Below are 18,096 nucleotides of genomic sequence, written 5' to 3'. Positions count from 1 at the left end.
GCAAGCACAGTCAGGCCCTCCAAGGGAAACCGCAACTACAGTATGGCCCGCTACGAAAAATAGTTGGACACACCTGGTTTCGAGTTTCCAGCTTTATTAAAAATGAAATAGAAAAAGCAAAGCAATCAAAGACGTTTTCAGTCACGGCACACACCCCGAGGGAGCCCAAGTACGGTCGGAGTTGTCCTGGCGTATTCGCTCGCCGGCCGGAGCGAGAGGAGCGTCCTCATCGGGTGAACACTTCAAAGTTCAACATCCATTGCGAGACGAGCATTTCCGCAAATGCTCCAAAGTGCAAGAACTCAAACACTGTTGTCGGTTGCTCACGGCAACACGCCCGCCCCTCACGCCGCCATCTTCAGTCGCCCTGCGGACAACAAGTGACACGTCAGTGACAGGCGACCTGCACGCAGGCGTGACAAACATGCTGTGGGAGGGGCGGGGCTACTAGGCCATGCGGAGCGCTTGCGCCAAGCTTTCAGCTTTCAGCAACAAAGCCCCCAATCGCATCTTGTCCTTTGCTTGCCGCCAAATTGCAAAGGTGTCAAGTGCTCGCTCGGACTGATTAGACTTCTTTTTTTAAGTGTCTGTGGTAGTTTGGTTTTGAAGTGCTTGAAATCACGCGTAGCACATTGAGTTAGCCGGCGCACGAGAGCAATAAAGCTGCCTTGCAACAACCCAAACCCAGAAAGCTCCTGCGTTGGATTCGTTGACCAAGACCAACAAGAACAGTGAAGTTTTAAAATCTCGTTTGGGTTTCTTCTAGGAAAATGTTTGTCCGTGACTTATAACAAGCGCGCCACACGCGGTCGAAGGACCGCGCGCACGCGACAGCTGCGCATTTGGCGGCACCTTAACGTTGGGTGGGTCGTAAACGCACGGCCAAGGCGAGCGCACAGCGCCGGCTGCCGCAATGACGTCGCAAAATTGCGCGCGCGCACACACACACACACACACACACACACACACACACACACACACACACACGTACCTGTGGAAAGTTGCGAGTTGGATTTCCGTCGAGAGCCGCCGGGCGTTCTGGAGGCGGAGTTGAGAGAGGAGCCGGCACTGCTGCTACGCGATAAGGGGAGGGGCGCCGGGGTCAGGGGGGGCGAGTCCATCTGCACAGACAAGCAAAGTCAGCACCGCAGCGCGCGCACGCCCCCAAAGGGGATGAGTGCAAGTCATCAGTCAAGACGTGTTGCAAGAAGCTGCAAACACACTCAGTAGAGAGCACGTTGCCAACACCAAGAAAGGCTGATTTTTAAACGATTCTTCAATTTGCCTATCGTAGTGCGCTTTTTGGCATAATTGTGGTTGTCCGAGGAAGATCTGAACTTCATATTATTCTGTTTGTCATTTAATTTGAATATATGATGTCGGGACAGGAGGAGTGTGCTCTGTGAGAGAAATAGTCAGGCCCGGTGTGATTTTTCCAGGCCCACCCATTCGCCACATTCTTGCTCCGCCCCCGACTCAATGCGAGAAGAAAAGGCGTCGTCGGAAAAGTTTCAAACACGAAGAGCTAATCCAGTTTTCAAGGCAGTTTTCATTTGGCCAACTTTGCCATATTGCGTGCGGGCGGGCACGGACTGGAAAGAAGCGAGGTGACCTCCAGGCTTTGGTGCGTCGGTGAGGACGACGCCGAGCGGCTGTCCGGCCTCCTGGAAGCGGAGTTCGATGCGTTGAGCTCCACGCTGCGGACGCGCTGAGCGAACTTCAGCGAACACAGCGACTCGCTCACGTCGGCCGCCACGGGAGACACCTGAAGGAAAGTGCAAAGTGTGCAAAGTGTGCAAAGTGTGCAAAGTGTGCAAAGTGTGCAAAGTGCGCAAAGTGCGCAAAGTGCGCAAAGTGCGCAAAGTAAGCAAAGTACGCAAAGTACGCAAAGTAAGCAAAGTAAGCAAAGTAAGCAAAGTACGCAAAGTACGCAAAGTACGCAAAGTACGCAAAGTAAGCAAAGTAAGCAAAGTAAGCAAAGTACGCAAAGTACGCAAAGTACGCAAAGTAGGAAGAGGCGCAGAGCAAGTATTTGCGAGGCGGCGGTCGCACCTGCACCATCATGAGCGTCTTGCTGTCCCCCCGCAAGCTGTCCTGCAGCAGGAAGGTGAGCCGCGAGTTCCTGAAGGGGACGTGGGCGCGCTTGCGGCGCAGCGCATCCATCACGTCGCCCAGAGCCGACAGCGACTTGTTGATGTGGCGAGCCTCGCGCAGACGCCCGCCCTCGGCGCCCGATCGGCCCACCCGCTCCGAGCCGGCCAGGTCCACCAGGTTCAGCTTACCTGAGGGCGGCAAAGGCCGTCAAGGCGGCTCGGGGGCGGCGGGAGTGGTGGAGCTAGGGAGGGAGGCGTCACCTTGCGTGCGACTCCCCGTGGTGCCGTTGAGTCCCGCCACGCTGACCATGAGCAGAGCGTGAGAGCGAGAACTGCGCTCGTTGAGGTCGGTGCACGCCGTCGCTCGGCTGGCTCGGCCCGCCTCCAGAACCTGAAGCGCGCCGCCGCGGTTCAAAGGTCACACGGCTTGGATTCTGAGCATTTGGACATTTTGACGTGGCCGATGGAAGGCATTTGGCCCCTAAACCCCCCGTCCCCCCCAAAAGAAAGATGATCTGCGGCAGCTTGAGGGTGCCTGATTCGAAATTGGACTGTTGTACGTTTGGATCGGAATCAAGCATAGGAGGCCGAACCTCACCGAGAGACAAAGGTTTGCCGGTGTGCGCGCACGTTGCCAATGGTGTTTTATGGTCAGGGTTCGCTCCAGGTCGCAAACGGTGGCAAACCATTTTAATGGTCCCCGACAGTTTCTCTTCTCGCAAGACATTTTGAACATGTTCAAACTTCGACGGGGACAAGACAAACTGTTTGCAACCATTAAGACTGTTTGGGAATGTCTGGCAAACGTCTTTGGTCATTCATTGGCTAGGCGCGCAAACCGTCACCAATCGGTGAGATACAGGCTTGAGGTTCGCCAAGTTACAAATAAAACACCAGACTCAATCACTGGCTATGAAAATAATGGATGGCTGTACAATAAGTATTTGACAGTGACTTAAGCACTTGGCTTTGCTGCATTTTTACACCACACTAGCCAATGGGTCCATTTGGCAAGTGAAAGGTTTGCCCATAAAAAGTTCAGATCCGAAAGTATGAACCGGGCAAAGGTTCGCTCGCCACTCAGCCCACGTGACGGACGACTTGCGACTTGATGGCCCAAGTCAAATAGATTAAGAAGTGGGAGAAAAGGGAAGCCAAGTGAACGCAAGAGAAAGGTCACAGCAAGATAGCGGCCCGGCTCAAGTCACCCGTCGAATCGAATCGAATCGAATCATATGCGCCATCCAACGTGACCAAACGTCAAAGTCAAGCGCGCACGATCGCGGTACCTGGTTGACGTCGTCCACACTGCGCACGGCCACGCGCGTCAGTCCGGGGACGTAGAGTTGGCCGCTCCCGTCGGGATTCATCTTGATGTCCAGTTTGTCTGCCGGCTGGTCGCCAAGAAGGTCCCTGAGCAGCAAGCGCACACCTGAGCGTCACGCCCATCGCAGGAAGCGACAGATGCTCACCTTAGCGTCTCGTTGTAAATCTCCAACATGCTGACGCAGATGTGGAACTCCCACTCGGGGCTTTTGTCAGCCACTCGCGAGAAAAGCAGGCGCAGGGCTCGCTGGTTCAGGCCCGGGTCCGACGCCGCGCCCTGCCGCATTAGGGACACGTGCATACACACGTTAGACGCACAGTTAAAGCCACACAAGTCGATTTTGCATCTTCTCGTGCTTGTGTGAGCAGAAAGTTTTGCAGATTTTCCCAAAGTGTCCGTTCCTGATGATTTTGTTGTTGCTGGCAAACTTCTTCAGCCCATTTATCGATAATAGCAGCAGCGAAAATGAGCGGCGGGAATATTGACTAGAAAGTGTGCTCCGAAAATTGCAGGTTGGGTGCCACTGTGGTCCAAGTGAAAAAAAAAAAAAAAGTGAGCCTGGAGCCCTGCCGTGAGCAAGGATCACGCCCGTCGTTTATTCGGGGCGCGTTGGGAAATGCGCCCCATTCGCACTTGGCTCCACTCAGACCGTCGAGACACTCGGAGCGCCGTTGCGATGTGCCGCCGGGTTCTTCAGAGTAAGACCAAACAGGAGCGCCGGCCACTAGCCGGCAGGCAGGACCGGATGGAAACGGGCTTGTGGGCGGACGGGAGATTTAACAAGCCCGTTCATCATTGGTGCACCACAGATAGCCACACTCGGGCTAAGACCAACTCGACTCAACTTTATCTTCCGCAGCACTTTAAAACAACCAGTGCTGCAAACAAAATGCTGTACATGGCATAAAAAAATGAATTCAAAAAACACCGACACAATAACAATGACAATAAAAAACAGTCAACTGATAATAGTAATCAACAAAAATCAAATCAATGAATCATTAATCAATCAATTAATGAAGCAATCAATTCATCAACAACACAAAATACCGCCTTAGCAATAGAACAATGTCGAGTCTCAAGTTGAGTCGAAAGCCAAAGACTAAAAATGAGTTTTACAAGTGGACAAGGAGGGGGCTTGCTTAACATCAGCTGGAAGGTCAATGCAAAGGGCAACAGAAAAGGCTCCGCCCTCTCTCAGGCTACACTTAGTCCTGCTTAGGCCACCACCACCATTCCGCCACAGAAAGAAAGGAAGAAAATCTAGTCCCGAGGAGCCAGCCAAGCTATAGCTAACGTTTTTGGGACGCCCATAACAACGACGAGGACGAGGACGAGGACGAGGACGAGGACGAGGACAACACTCTGGCGCTCAGCGGTCTTTGGGTGTCAGAGTTCATTTCCAAACGCACCCTCACCCCAAACTTTTCTTATCTATTCTTGATAAAGACTACTTGTTTGTATTTTATTATAAAATTTGAGATGTTTGCGACTGTTAAAACTGTCGGCGAACGTCTTTGCGGCCTTGGACGAAGCCTGAGGAAAAATTGACATTCGCTACCTTTGCCGCTCAGCGGGATGCCGGCTTTCATAAACACACAAATTGTTCAACGCGCACACTGCACACGGTCCTGGATCAAGCTGACCTCCATGGTGTAGGTCTTCCCCGAGCCCGTCTGTCCGTAGGCGAAGATGCAAACGTGGAAGCCGTCCATGCACGACGTGACCAGCGCCTCCACCTCCTCGAACACCTGCATCCCCAAAGCAAAGGCAACGGCCCCGGTCAAAGCGCCGACAGCCAGCTCCAGAAATCGGCGGGGGGCTCGCTCGCTCGCTCACCTCTTCCTGTGTGGCCTGAGGCTGGAAGACTTTGTCCAGGTCAAAGGTCGTCACCTTGCCCTTGTCGCTGAGGTACAGGACGCCGTCGTCGTCCGGGTCAAAGGTCAGCACGCCCTCCTCTTCCTCACTGCCGTTAACGGGACGAACGCGGCACAACACCCGGATGTTTCCTGACAAGAACAAAAACAAACACCCAGATGTGGGGTGACAACCAAAACAAACGCTCGTGGTCATAGCTCAGCTTCAGAAAACAGGTGAGCTGTGATTGGTCGTTACCTGAACCCTCAGCAACTGCGATGTCATTTTCAGTCGACAGAAATGACAAAATGGCCGCCCCCAGAAATGGTAAAAACGGGCGCATTGACTCTTATTCCACAAAGACAATATTTATCACAATGCCTTGTTTCAACGAGTGGGCCCGCATTGAACATATTCTTGGTAAAAAAAAATATGTTTGAGTTGACTTTCATGTTAAGGGTATTAAAATTCGATAAAATAATGGGAGTAATATATTAGGGCTGTCACAATATCGGCAATATCCTGATATTAAAATTGCCACAGTATATCGTTGTCGTCATGTCACGATATGAATGGCAGCAAATCTGTTGAAAAGCCCACGTTGTTTTCCATTTGTGTACAAAAACAAAATAGACATGTTTTTGTAAATGTTTTTTTCATATGAGCTCTTTTTTTTTTTACAATACGGTGAGCTTTTATACAGTATTGTGAGCTTTTTATAGATCACTAACCTCCCCGCAATATTGCGATAATTAGTACTGTGAAAAACATGTCCAATTTTGGAAATTTTTCGAATTTTCACGTTAATGCGATGTCTGTAACGTGGAAACATCATTCGTGTGAAAATAAGCAAAATGAAAAAAAGGGCATGAGGGTGTTTTTTCGCAGGGCAGCGACGAATATGTGTATGCATTGTAGGAGATTTGATTTGAAGGCCTCCACATATTTCTTGCTAGAAAGTATCTTGCCGCAATGAGAATGCTTCTGAAGTCAGGTGAAAGGTAAACAAACCTTTGAGCTGGACCAGCTGGTTGTGGATCTTCTTCCTCAGGTTCATCTCACGTTTGTATTTGCCCACAAGCGTCTGGTTGGTCACGCTCACCTCGCTGATCACTTGACAGATCTGCGCACGCGCACACACGCACACAACCGCACACGCGCACACACACACACACACAGTGATACATTTGAATGGCAAGCTTGGGAAGAGCAGTAATGAGACACAACCGCCAACAGATAGCAGTGATGCACGACTTGACTCTAGCCTGGTTTGATTTGTTCAAATTTCCATTTCTCCAATTTCCCATGCGTCTGATCATTCACACAAAGCCTCCCTTGGACCACAGTGAGCAACACCAACGGAAGAAACTGCCACGGGCACCAAACCCTCAAAGGAGAGCCAAGAATGGCAATCAGGTGAAAGAAGCACGGCAGGGAACGAAAGGTGACGGTCGCAATCACCTCGCGCTTGGCGTCGTCGATGGCGTTGTGCAGCATGGCGGGGAAGTGGTGCACTTGCTTCTTCAGCGTGTTGTAGTCGCTCGTGAGCGTCCTCAAGGCCGGATGAAGACCCGCCAGCTTGCTGCGCACGCCTGAAACAGCCACACGGGAGCAAGAGCAAGAGCGAGAGCGGCTCTCGGGTCATTCAGCTCCAAAAACACCACGTCGGCGGACGGACGGACGGACGGACGGACGGACGGACGGACAGACGGACGCACGAGCGCCACTGGCCGCTCTAACGCAAAAGCCTCGCTGGCAGGAACGGAAATGCCGCTCATCATTTGCAGCTTCCTCGAAAGAAACCAGCCTGACTTGTCTCGCACCCCAGTTTGCACCTGATCGAAAGGTCAAGTAACGACTTCATTCAAGAGAATGGAAAGAATCGCCCCGTCTTTTGCTTGGCTTGAACTGACCATGTGCCACTCCTTCTAGTGTGCGCACCTTGGCCACCTGGGGGCAGTATAACGCAGCCATACGCACACACATGAAGGCGCCCAGTCCTCAGAGAACAGCGCTAACAGTCGTTCTTTGCAGAGGACTAAGATGAGCTATCTAGATGTCCGTGGGTATTGTGATAATATCTGTTTACGTGTGCTGCGCCAGCCTGGTTGTTCAAATATCTGTGGGTGTAAATGTGTGGCTAGCGATGCTGATGATTTTGAGCCAGCCTTTTTGCCCGGGTCACGCGAGGCCAGGACGCGAGGCCAGGACGCGAGGCCAGGACGCGAGGCCAGGACGCGAGGCCAGGACGCGAGGCCAGGACGCCAGGCCAGGACGCCAGGCCAGGACGCCAGGCCAGGACGCCAGGCCAGGACGCCAGGCCAGGACGCCAGGCCAGGACGCCAGGCCAGGACGCCAGGCTGCCAGGCCAGGACGCCAGGCCAGGACGCCAGGCCAGGACGCCAGGCCAGGACGCGAAGCGGGCGGCGGCCCTCTGACCTGCCAGGTTGTCGTGCACGGCCTTCATCTGTCCCTCGGCCCTGACGAAGGCCTCCTGGATGACGCGCTCCTTCTCTTCCTTCAGCTGCAGCAGCTCGGCGTCCAGGCGCTTCTGAGCACGCTCCATCTCGCCGTCGTACACCGCCACCTGCAAGCAAGCGCCGCACCTTTTTCAAAGTGACAGCTACTTCTTGGTCAGCGCCAAATGTGAAGGCCTACCTATTGGATCTTTCAAATAAGCTTGAATAATGTTTGCTTGCGGACAGGAAGTGCAAGCGTTGATAGCGCTAGCGGCGGCGTTACCTGCGTCCTGAGCTGAGCGCAGGTCCTCTGCGACTGCTGCAGTTGTGTCTCCATCTCTCTCAGCAGGCGGCTCTGCACGCAAACTTGCTCTTGCAGCAAAGCGTTTTGCATGCGCAGCCAAGATGCGCCCTCGCCGGACTCCGCCTCCTCCTGGTGAGCACGACGCACAATGTTGTTGGTTCACAACTAAACCGCGGCGCCACCTATTGCTCATACACAGTGCGTTCGGGCAGGCGTAAAGCGTGGCGGTACCTGTAATGTCGGCGGCGCGCCTTCACGGTGCGCCAGGTCCCGGAGGTGGCGTTCCGAAAGTCCCGGAGGAGGCGCGGAGAGGTCCGGCTGGGGGGCGGGCCGGTCCAGTTGCCGGCGCAAGGCGTCCACCTGGGCGCTTTTGTCCAGCAGTCGCTTCTCCGCGTCCGCCAGCTGGCGCTCTCGCTGCCGGCCGCGCTTCTGCCAGCCGATCGCATCCCTCTGCAGAGCCTCCGCCTCCTGGGGACACGGCCAGCGTCAGTCGGGGGGGCGGGGCTAGCTCATTCACTCGCCACCACGGCTGCCAAGTACAAATACTTCCTTACTGTATTTTGCGCTTCTTGGAACCCCCGGCCCGCTGCCCCCCACCCCCATGTATGCGTACGTGACCTTTGGCGGCGGTGGCGCACAGACCGCTGACCTGAAAGCAGCCGCAGGCGCTCTCGGAGGCCCCGCCGGAGGCCAGCTGTCGTTTCAGACTCTTGTTCTGCAGCTCCAGAAGCTCCAGATGCTTCTCTAGGTCTGTCGCCCCCTGCAGGAGGAACAATGCAGCTTTGTTTCCTGGCATTTTTTTTAGCCCGCTCCCCTTTTGCTGATACCAAACAAGTTTTTGCCTCCGGTATCAACGTCCACACAAATAACAGAAATTATTTTCACAAACAATGTGGAACACGATAAAGTGCGCGGTTGAGCTCGTCAGCGGTCACCACAGGCCGCGGCTGGGAACAAGGTAAGCTCGGGACGAAACGTTCCAAAACCGCGTAAAGTGCGCCTCGTGCCTATTTTGTATCGCTAAGAGAGTATATACTTTCAATATAACGCTTTCAAATAGGCATGCGTAATACATGAAAAATCCATGGTGACGTGAGGTTGAGGAAGGTCGGCCAAAAATGAGGGACGGCTGCGGCCTCTGATGAGTCCCGAAAATGCGGCGGACTGGACTCACCAGTCCTGAGCGAAGTCCGGCCACTTCCTGCGTTTGCTCCGCAAGCTTCTTCTCCAGTTCCTCCACCTGCACGCGGTCATCATCAAGTTTACGTCGTCGACTTCAACTGCAAAGGTTAGGCCGACGTACCTGCGAGTGCGACCGCGTGCTCGGCTGCTCTTGGTCCACACCACCTGACACGCACACGCACACGCACGCACGTCGCCTAAGATCAAGAGAAGAGATATGCTGCCCCGTGCCCAGCGCCACGTTGTTGGAAAGTGCAGAGCGTCTCGTCTCCACTTTGACAAGAAGGTGGAGATGAGCGACGCTGAGAACGTTTTGGGGACATCTCGTCCTAACCTGACCGCAGGCCGTGCGCTCAAGAGCAACGGCGCGACGCCGACCGCAACGTTTCGGCTGCATCAAAACGCCGGCCAGTCGGGAACGAGGAATGACTGGCGAAGCAATCGCTACCTCGCCAACGTTGGCTCATTCCCCAAATGGCTACAAAGGCACAACTTTTAGTGGAGGAGCTCTCCACTACTACCAGGACTGACGCCCAAAGACAACTTAGCGGGGTGTCCCCATACGACTTTGTCGCTTCCAACACGATGTCTGACACCGAATCGGTTCCCATTCTGTATCAGCAGGAATGACACATGCTTTGATTTATCCGGGACTATGAAATGTTAGAAGAGACTCGATCAAGTGATACTATTCAAACAAAGAGCAAAAGTCAGCGACAGAAGGTATGAGGAAAATAGGACCCGTTCATTCCGATTGTGCGTGCTCGATCCGGACGCCGCTGGCTAGAAGAGCGCGAGGGAGCCCAGTCTGGAATGGACTGCTTCCATGGGAGTGCACATGGCGGAAATTTTGGGATCGAGGCCAACGGAATCCAAAACTCGGGTTTTTTTTGGCCCGTATCGGATCGATATCAATATTGGATCGGGACACCCCATCATCCTCATCCTCATTGTATCATAGGCCATGAAAAAGAGCCGGAGTTGTTTTTTTGCGGTTTGCAGAGCGGCGAGCCGAACTCACCAGAGGGCGCCACACGCTGGTCCCTGGCCCGCCCGCCTGCGGCGGCGGCGGCGGCGGAGTCTCGGTCCAGGCCAGCCTGAAGTTTGCGCACTTTGTCCTGCAGCGTCTGGACGCACACAAACAGGAAGGTGTCGACATTAGCCCGGTAGCAGGACTAACGCGGACTACAAGATAAGGGGACGCCGCATCTATTTGTCAACCGGAGCCATGTCAAGCCTTTGGAGACTTTTGGGTGATTGAAGGGGACGTCAATGCACAAAAAGTCTTGACAACTATTTGTTCTATGCATCCCCACTAGTCTAAACTTGATATTCTGATGAAGATCGCCTTTGTGGAATACAAATGAAAAAGCAGCAAAATGCAGCCGTTATGAGCCATCTCAGGGGGCGGCCATTTTCTGTGGACTGAAAATGACATCACAGTTGCTCAGGGTTAACAACCAATCACGGCTCAGCTTCAGAAAGCAGCTCCCTGAGATGGCATCAAACGGCTGGATTAACGCTTACTTCGCAAAGGCAATATTTATCACAATGCCTTGTTTCAAAGCATCCAACATAATATGACGCCTCCACATCGTCACGTCTCACCTGGATGAGCTGCTGCTGCCTGGCCGCGTTGGATTGGCTCAACTCGGTGCTGGGCAGGGGACGCTGAGACAAGGCGGGGCTGGGCAGGGACAGGAAGGAGGCCTCATCCTCACCGTCACTCATCAGGAAGTCCACAGAGCTCACTACACGCACACACACACGCACACACACACACACACGCACAAACACCCCACACACAACCTGATTGACACGCAGTGGGCGCCTCAAGCGTAACGGAAAGCTGACAAACACTTGTGCTGTGTTGTGCGCATAGGAGCAAGACTTGCATACAAGAAGCGTGGCCTTAATCTCTCACATGATTGGCTCATTCTAATCCCGTCACCAAGAAGCAAGACGTGGGAATTCTCGTCAGCTGGAAGCAGCTCCACCACGGTGCGGTGCGCACACGCACATTCATTTGTGTCCAGCACGGTAACGATGCTAAGGTTGCGCGCACAGCGAGGTCACATGACGGCAGCCAAATGCCGTCCCTCGGCTCAGCGCTAACTCAAGCGAGTGGCTCCAATGAGAAGCGAGCGTTCACGCGCACGCACCGTCCAACGAGAAGTCGTTCTTGCACAAGTCCTGCAGACAGGGGGGGCGGCCCAGGTCCCAGGTCTTTCTGGGTCCCAGCATGACCCCGGGACTGCCCGGCACCCTCAAACACTTCTGCAACACCTGCGGGGGGAACACAACACAAGACTTACAGGCCCTCCTCGCCTGTTCGTGGACAAATTGTTTTCGATTCCAATCACACTCTTTGGCAAAGATTTTCAAACACTGGCAAAAATGCTTAGGAAAACAGTTTTGACAGGCAGTAAACAGGAAATAAGGCTGTTCTTTCAACAGACACGCTTGCACATCGCGATGGCTTCATTTCAACTCGCAGATGGCCCCAAAAGTCCCGACGGGGTCAAGCGCAAAGCAGGCACGGGCAAGTGCAATGCTGGAGGGGGCCGCCATTGCTCATCAGGGCGCCACCCTTGCCAACAAAATGCTCCTTGAAAAATCACCAAAGACGGGCCCGGCGCAGATTTGATTTTTCAAAAGATCCACCATCCCAAGCCAACAACAAAAGCTTGGAAGCAAACCACACAACAAGCACATACTGTCACTTTTCGTTCTCAGTGCAAAGGGCTCTCTTGCAAAAAAAAAAAAAGAAAAAAAAGGGGGACCATTCAAGGACGGCACAAAACCGCTGGACAACAAGCCAACATTACATGCACAATGCCATTTTGAAATTGTTCATATTATTGAGGTGCAATGGTTGTCCTGCCTGCATCTCATTCCAAATCCAGGAAAAATGTTGGGCCTCGGGCATTATATGAGCGAGTGTAAATGCAACTAAAACATACGTGGAGTCGCATAAATGCAGATTTTTTTTTTCTTATTTGGTATTTTTCTTGTTTTTTTTCTGCGTACCTGCCACTCCAGTGTCAAAAAGACAACGTGGCAAGCAAGGGCCATCAAGATTTTCTTTCAGCTGTGACGGAGGAGGCCGCACGTGAAGATAAAAAAAAAGACGGAAAATCAGGCACTCGACACTTTTGGTGGTGTGTGCCACAAATTCCACAAGGCCTTCCATCAGCCATCTCCAAACGAGTCCTCTGGCATGAGCACACAAAAGCAAAAAAGGCGTTGCCCGTGTCGCGCCGATGTTTCCCACGGGGAGACGTCCTGGCCTTGGAAAATCCTTCTGGACGTGTGGCGGCCAAAAACAACCGGCGGGCCTCAGGTGATGTCACGCCCTGGCACGGGAGCAAGGCGAGCCGCAACTCCGGCGCTCGCACGCCGACGGAAAGCGGCAAAGACAACTCTGGATCCTCATGTCACGTGGTAGGCCACACCCCTTAAAGTGGAAGTCAACCCAAACATATTTTGTTCAAGGATCTGTTCCGTGCAGGCCCACAAGTTCAAACGTGGCGTTCGGATTCATATTGCCTTTGTGGAATATGCGTAAAGCAGCAAAATGCAGCCGTTTTGAGCCATCTCAGGGGGTGGCTCACCTGTTTTCTGAAGCTGAGCCCTGATTGGTCGTTTACATGAGCATCTGTGATGTCATTTTCAGTCCACAGAAGTGACAAAATGGCCGCCCCCAGAGATAGCTAAAAAGGGCTGGATTCACTTTTATTCCATAAACGCAATATTTATCACAATGCCTTGTTCCAACTCGTGGCCCTGCTGAGCACATATTCTTGAAAAACAGACGTTTGGCTTGACTTGCACTTTAATGTCCAACATAGGAATCCTACGCAACAAGTGACTTTGGGCCTCTTTGGCTGTCAGGTTGGAGGTCGCCCGAGCGAGTCGCCAGCGTGACTTTAAAACGTGAGCCAAAAGCGGCAGCGTTGATGGCAGGGGCCCGGAACAGATGCCTGGCCTGCCATTTCGGTTGGCTTCAATAAACAACAACGTGCTTGGAAATCATGTGAGCCTCTTGTAGCCGCGCGCTAACGCACTTAACGGCTGGCGCAATGCTATCGACATAAGCTAACGCAAGATAACACCAGTTAGACGTTAAATATCGCCAAGGAAACAAAAACAGCATCAACACGGTGCAGCCTCCCCGTGGCGTACGCGCGCCTCCATCTTCCAGTCTTACCTTGGTCCAGCCTTCATCCTCCTCCTCCTCAGTTCAGCCTCACCGTGACACGCAGCAGCAGGAAGTGTGTCAACATGGCCCAGCGAACGTCCCTCCCTCCCTTCCATCCCTCCCTCCCTCCCTCCCTTTCTCTCTCTCTCTCTCTCTCTCTCAACCACACACACGCTTTCATCCTGTCCGTTCCCCCAGCAACAGCAAGTACAGCGTTACAGTTTTAGCTCCACCCCTTATCCCAATCCAATAAATATTTCAACAGCCAGTCGAGTGCGACCAGCGCCCTCCCCCACCGTGCGCGCTACGCATCTGCAAAGACAAAATTCATCAAGGCATCCACGCAACAAAGAGCGGGGGTGTCAACGGCCGATCGGGCCCCCCGCTGGTGCTCGCACCGACCGCCGCTTCAATGGCTTTGTGAAAATGGCCGCCACTCGGGATTTGCCGCCTGAATTGATGCACTTGTGAAGCCAAAAAGATGCCAGGTTTTACCGGCAAAGTCAGCAGACTTCCTGGCAAATGCCGCGCGCTGAGCGATCTCCTGTGAAAAGCGAACGGTCCCGCTCCAAATATTGCAAGAGATTGAGCAGTGGCAAATGTCGGTCAACAGAGTAAACGACTGACAGTCTGCCCAATCACCGGAAGCCTTGCGTCACATGACACAACATGAAGAACACACGCCCAAAATACACATTCGACAGCAGCGGTGGGCATCGTCAGTGCGTCACTAGTTTCCCGTCAGCATTTCAGACCCACCCACGTGGGCCCAGCCTGTCCCTTGGCGGCGACAGCATCATTTAGACGTCACACGCAGACACCGCACAAGCAGACGCACAGCCAAATAAAAAAAAAAAAAATTTTTTTTTAAATCCAATAAAAACAGACACGCAGGCACAGCATGGCGATGGGTGAAATCAAAACAATATGGGGCATGTTATTGCGTTGTGGGACCGCAAGGTACACAACAATGATTGTTTTGTTTTTTTATTCCTTACGGCTGCATGTCAGGTGTGCAGCACCTGCGTGTGACGTGGTACCGTTAGTCCGTTCTGGATGCCGTTTGGCTGACTCGGACCGACCGGGCCGGCCTGAAACACTGACGAGAGCTCACAGACGGACTGAAGCACTGACGACTGCCCCCCAATGTTTGATACAGTCAATTCATTTAACGTATGACTGCAATATTTCCGTCTGTCCACACTAGAGGCTGAGACTTTTTCAGGAACCCCACACAATTCCCACAGCATGGCACTCAACTTTGTCCTAAATCACAGGAGGGAGCAGACGGGAGTGGGATTATCCAGTTGAAAAAAATAATTCTCAGAGGGTCCATGAGGAGAAAAGGGGCAACAAACGGCTCAATAAATGAGTAAAATGCAGCTATAGTTGGTTGCTTGTTGGTTTTTTTTGTAGCTGACCTCCAAAACGGGAGCGGTACAGGAGAGGGAGTCAATGTGAACAGGAGCAGGACAAGATGGGAGTCATTTTCACCGGGACGGACAACACAGGATTCTTTTCTCTTTTGTACTGTGGTCAAGGACTGTGAAAATCCACTCGTGTCACCCTCGAGTCCACACCGCACATGCACAGTCTATTTATATGGAGGAGCGACACACCCACACACACACCCCAACCCACACACTCGACCACGGTGACAGTGTGTGCGTGCGCATTCCAGATGTTCCCACAAAGGAGATTTAAACCTAAACTTTGAAGTTTGACTCAAGTTTCAGAACGCCTTCGTAAGTGGTTTAATGTCAGAGCACATGGGTAAGGGCGCCCCACTGTGGCCTTCAGAGTAATTACACCCTAACATTTACACATCGTTGCTTTTATAAAAAGAGCCCTGATAATAGTTTGTGTCGCGGCTGAGACACAAAAAGTCAAGAAAACAACATTTGGAAAAACAAACGATTGTCGATTAGATCAGAATAGATAAGTTCCTAAAATTGAGAAAGAGACAGCAGTTAGATTTCCTTTCATTCATGAAGATGTAAGAGCCATGCCACTGGAAAAGCAACATTCTTTCCATTTTACTTTTTTTTTTTATGACAAGGTCAGCGTTCGGCGCATCGTGTTTGTCTTTTGCTTGGAATTTGGTGTCAACAAATGATGTCGAAAAGAGTTTCTCATTGATTTAGACTTTATCTCCAAAGTGAACGCGTGCGCTCACTTTGTGTCTTTCTGTCACCGTGGAGGCTTGCTTGCTGCTGCCTTTTTTTCTTTTTTTTTCGACTCTTGCGCGTCGAGCCAACAATGCGGGTCGATGGGCGCGTCATCGCCATGGCGTCATTAAGTTTCAATCACGTGATCAGCGTTGGCACGAGCCCCAGCTGTCGATCAAACGAAACCCAGTCGATCGACCCCCGCCCGGTCGGCATGGAGACATGAGCGCGTGAACCTTTTGTGACGAGAACAAAACCCGAACAATAGACGAGGATAGTTCTCCAATGACAACGTGAGCGTTCTCAGCGTGGAACTTTCTCGAACGACGCGCAAATGACAAGCAGGCAAGCAGGCAGGCAGGCAGGCAGGCAGGCAGGCAGGCGACATTTCTGGTCGTACCTTGGGTGAAAAGCGGCGACTCGTCTAGTCTCCTCGTCTTTCAGCTCGTCTCGTCTCTTTTCCTCCCTTGACGCGTCCGTCGGTCGGTCAGCATGAATGCCCAGTGTGAGTTCAAGTTGGGACTTTTTTATTTTTTTGGTGAAAGAGAGTCAAAAAGCGTTGGCGCCAGTGGAACTTGTCATTTCCGGTGGGGCTTCCCGCCGCTGCCTTCAAGGACTTGCTGACCTGTAGGAAAACACAGTAACCACGTGACAAACCATCGTCATTGGTCGTATAATATTACTGTTATTATTATTATGTGCGCGTGTGACTCACTGCGTGTGCTAGGAAAGAAGACGTCTATCCAGTCTATGAATCATGGACATCTTGATCCTATTTTTGACAATGAAAGATTTCAGTAATTACACTTTGCATGGCCTACACAGCACAAGACAATTTGTCACTCAAAGGGCTTCACAAACCCATCCATCCATTATCGATACCACTTATCCTCACACGGGTCGCGGGCTATCCCAGCTGTCTTCGGGCAGTAGGCGGGGGACACCCTGAATTGGTTGCCAGCCAATCGCAGGGCACACAGAGACAAACATCCGTACTCACAATAGGGCAATTTGACAGTCCAATCAACTTACCATGCATGTTTTGGGAATGTGGGAGGAAACCGGAGTACTCGGAGAAATCCCACGCAGGCACGGGGAGAACATGCAAACTCCACACAGGGAGACCGAAGCCGGGATCGAACCCACGACCTCTGAACTGTGAGGCGGATGTGCTAACCAGCTTCACAAACCCACTGATGACAAATATTAGCGCCTTCCCCTGAGCTAACTCGCACAAAAGGGCAAAAAAGTGCCACAATGCTCAAGTAGGTCGAAATCCAGCATAGGGCTACTGCACCTTAACATGTTTTGTTTTCTCCTTAATTGAGATAAATGTTGTTGTGATTTGGGCTAAACAAATAAAAGTTTATTTGATTTTATTTGACTTAGAAGACAACCATAATTGAACAGTATGGACATGCAGGTGACAATGTTTTTTGGGGTTTTGGGTTCTGTCATCAGAACTACATCCAGTTTTCTTTGGGTGGGCAGAGTGTGTCTGTGGGTGGGCACTGCCCCCCCCTCTGGTAACGCCCCTGAATTTCCAAATCTGGATCACATTTGTACAAAATCAAAACAATTATGGTTGTTAGGGGAAGTGGGTTTCACAATAATGCCACTACACAGAAGTCGGCCTCTTCTTTCCCACCAAACTCTCCCATTTTTCATCTTGGAATGTAATGTTACAATCCATTCATCTGGTTAATAGTAAGTCACAACGCAGAGCAATTGACACTCTTGACTGCAGCAATTTTTGTTCCATTGTATTCTTTGTTTAATCAAGTTAGGCAATTGAGCACGGTCTGTAATTTACAACGCTGACCTGGAGACAATTTAGTGTTCAGTGTCTTGCCCATGGGCGCAGATGGCACTGGGGACGGTGGGGGACACATCCCCTCAGATTTATGGTGGGAGTGAAACGTCCCGTCTGTGGCGATGCAAATCTCCGGTCAAACAGAGGACATTGAAGCTGCAGCGTGTACTATATGTTGTGCCACATGCGTTAAGTTCCACAAGAATATTGGAATTTGGACCTGGAATTCTGTAAAACTCCACGATCCGGAATTGAGGGCCACCCAAGTGACGAGGTGTGACGCCACGGTCTTCCAACTAGATACGTACTACTGTACTGTATGTGCGCCAAGAGTGTCATTTAGAGATAGGAAGATGGCGAGCCAGGAGAAAAGGTCACAGCGACATGACGGCCTAGCACGAGTCACCTATTGAATGATGTGCCAAATCGGAACAGCACAATTCAGTCATTTCAAATCTTTTTGAAAATGACTAAATGTGCATGGAAATACACATTTTCAAATTCATCACAACAAAAATAGGAACTTTTCACTACGGCCAAGAAAACAAATTGCCCATGAAAAGTACAGTAGCCCTTTAGGAATGTGTCAGCAAGGGTAAATGTGGAGTGCGGGAATACCTTTTGAAATGCGTCTCGGGAAGGCTTCCAGGAAGTTGATGTGAAATCAAACACAAGAATCCTGTTGAGACGCA

General features: G+C 51.8%; 1 protein-coding gene across 6 annotated transcripts; it reads right to left on the bottom strand.

Moving 5' to 3' along the window:
* Window positions 1-77: 77 nt before the first annotated feature.
* kifc3 (kinesin family member C3) lies at window positions 78-18,093 on the bottom strand. Of its 6 annotated transcripts, none has more exons than XM_086026883.1 (23): window positions 18,023-18,093; window positions 16,307-16,363; window positions 15,992-16,216; window positions 11,122-11,508; window positions 10,831-10,973; window positions 10,244-10,349; window positions 9,344-9,387; window positions 9,215-9,280; window positions 8,690-8,800; window positions 8,272-8,508; window positions 8,020-8,169; window positions 7,717-7,864; window positions 6,739-6,869; window positions 6,289-6,400; window positions 5,260-5,429; window positions 5,067-5,171; window positions 3,566-3,696; window positions 3,383-3,506; window positions 2,355-2,484; window positions 2,053-2,282; window positions 1,613-1,765; window positions 992-1,121; window positions 78-367 (listed from the first exon to the last, which is right to left on the bottom strand). In XM_086026883.1, exons 5-23 carry the CDS (start codon window positions 10,951-10,953, stop codon window positions 345-347), a joined length of 2,424 nt encoding a protein of 807 aa, XP_085883009.1. In that variant the 5' UTR covers window positions 10,954-10,973; window positions 11,122-11,508; window positions 15,992-16,216; window positions 16,307-16,363; window positions 18,023-18,093; the 3' UTR covers window positions 78-344. The 6 variants fall into 6 exon arrangements, with proteins under 6 accessions (XP_085883009.1, XP_085883007.1, XP_085883005.1 ...); XM_086026881.1 differs by having other exon boundaries at window positions 11,147-11,508; XM_086026879.1 differs by having other exon boundaries at window positions 11,385-11,508.
* Between the last annotated feature and the right edge of the window lie 3 nt (window positions 18,094-18,096).

This window comes from Filicampus tigris, chromosome 3 (genome assembly GCF_054856515.1).
Source record: "Filicampus tigris isolate MCC_2025a chromosome 3, RoL_Ftig_1.0, whole genome shotgun sequence".
NCBI classification, from domain to species: domain Eukaryota; kingdom Metazoa; phylum Chordata; class Actinopteri; order Syngnathiformes; family Syngnathidae; genus Filicampus; species Filicampus tigris.
The sequence above is the reverse complement of the archived record's forward strand: the minus strand, read 5'-3'. Positions and strand labels throughout refer to the sequence as shown.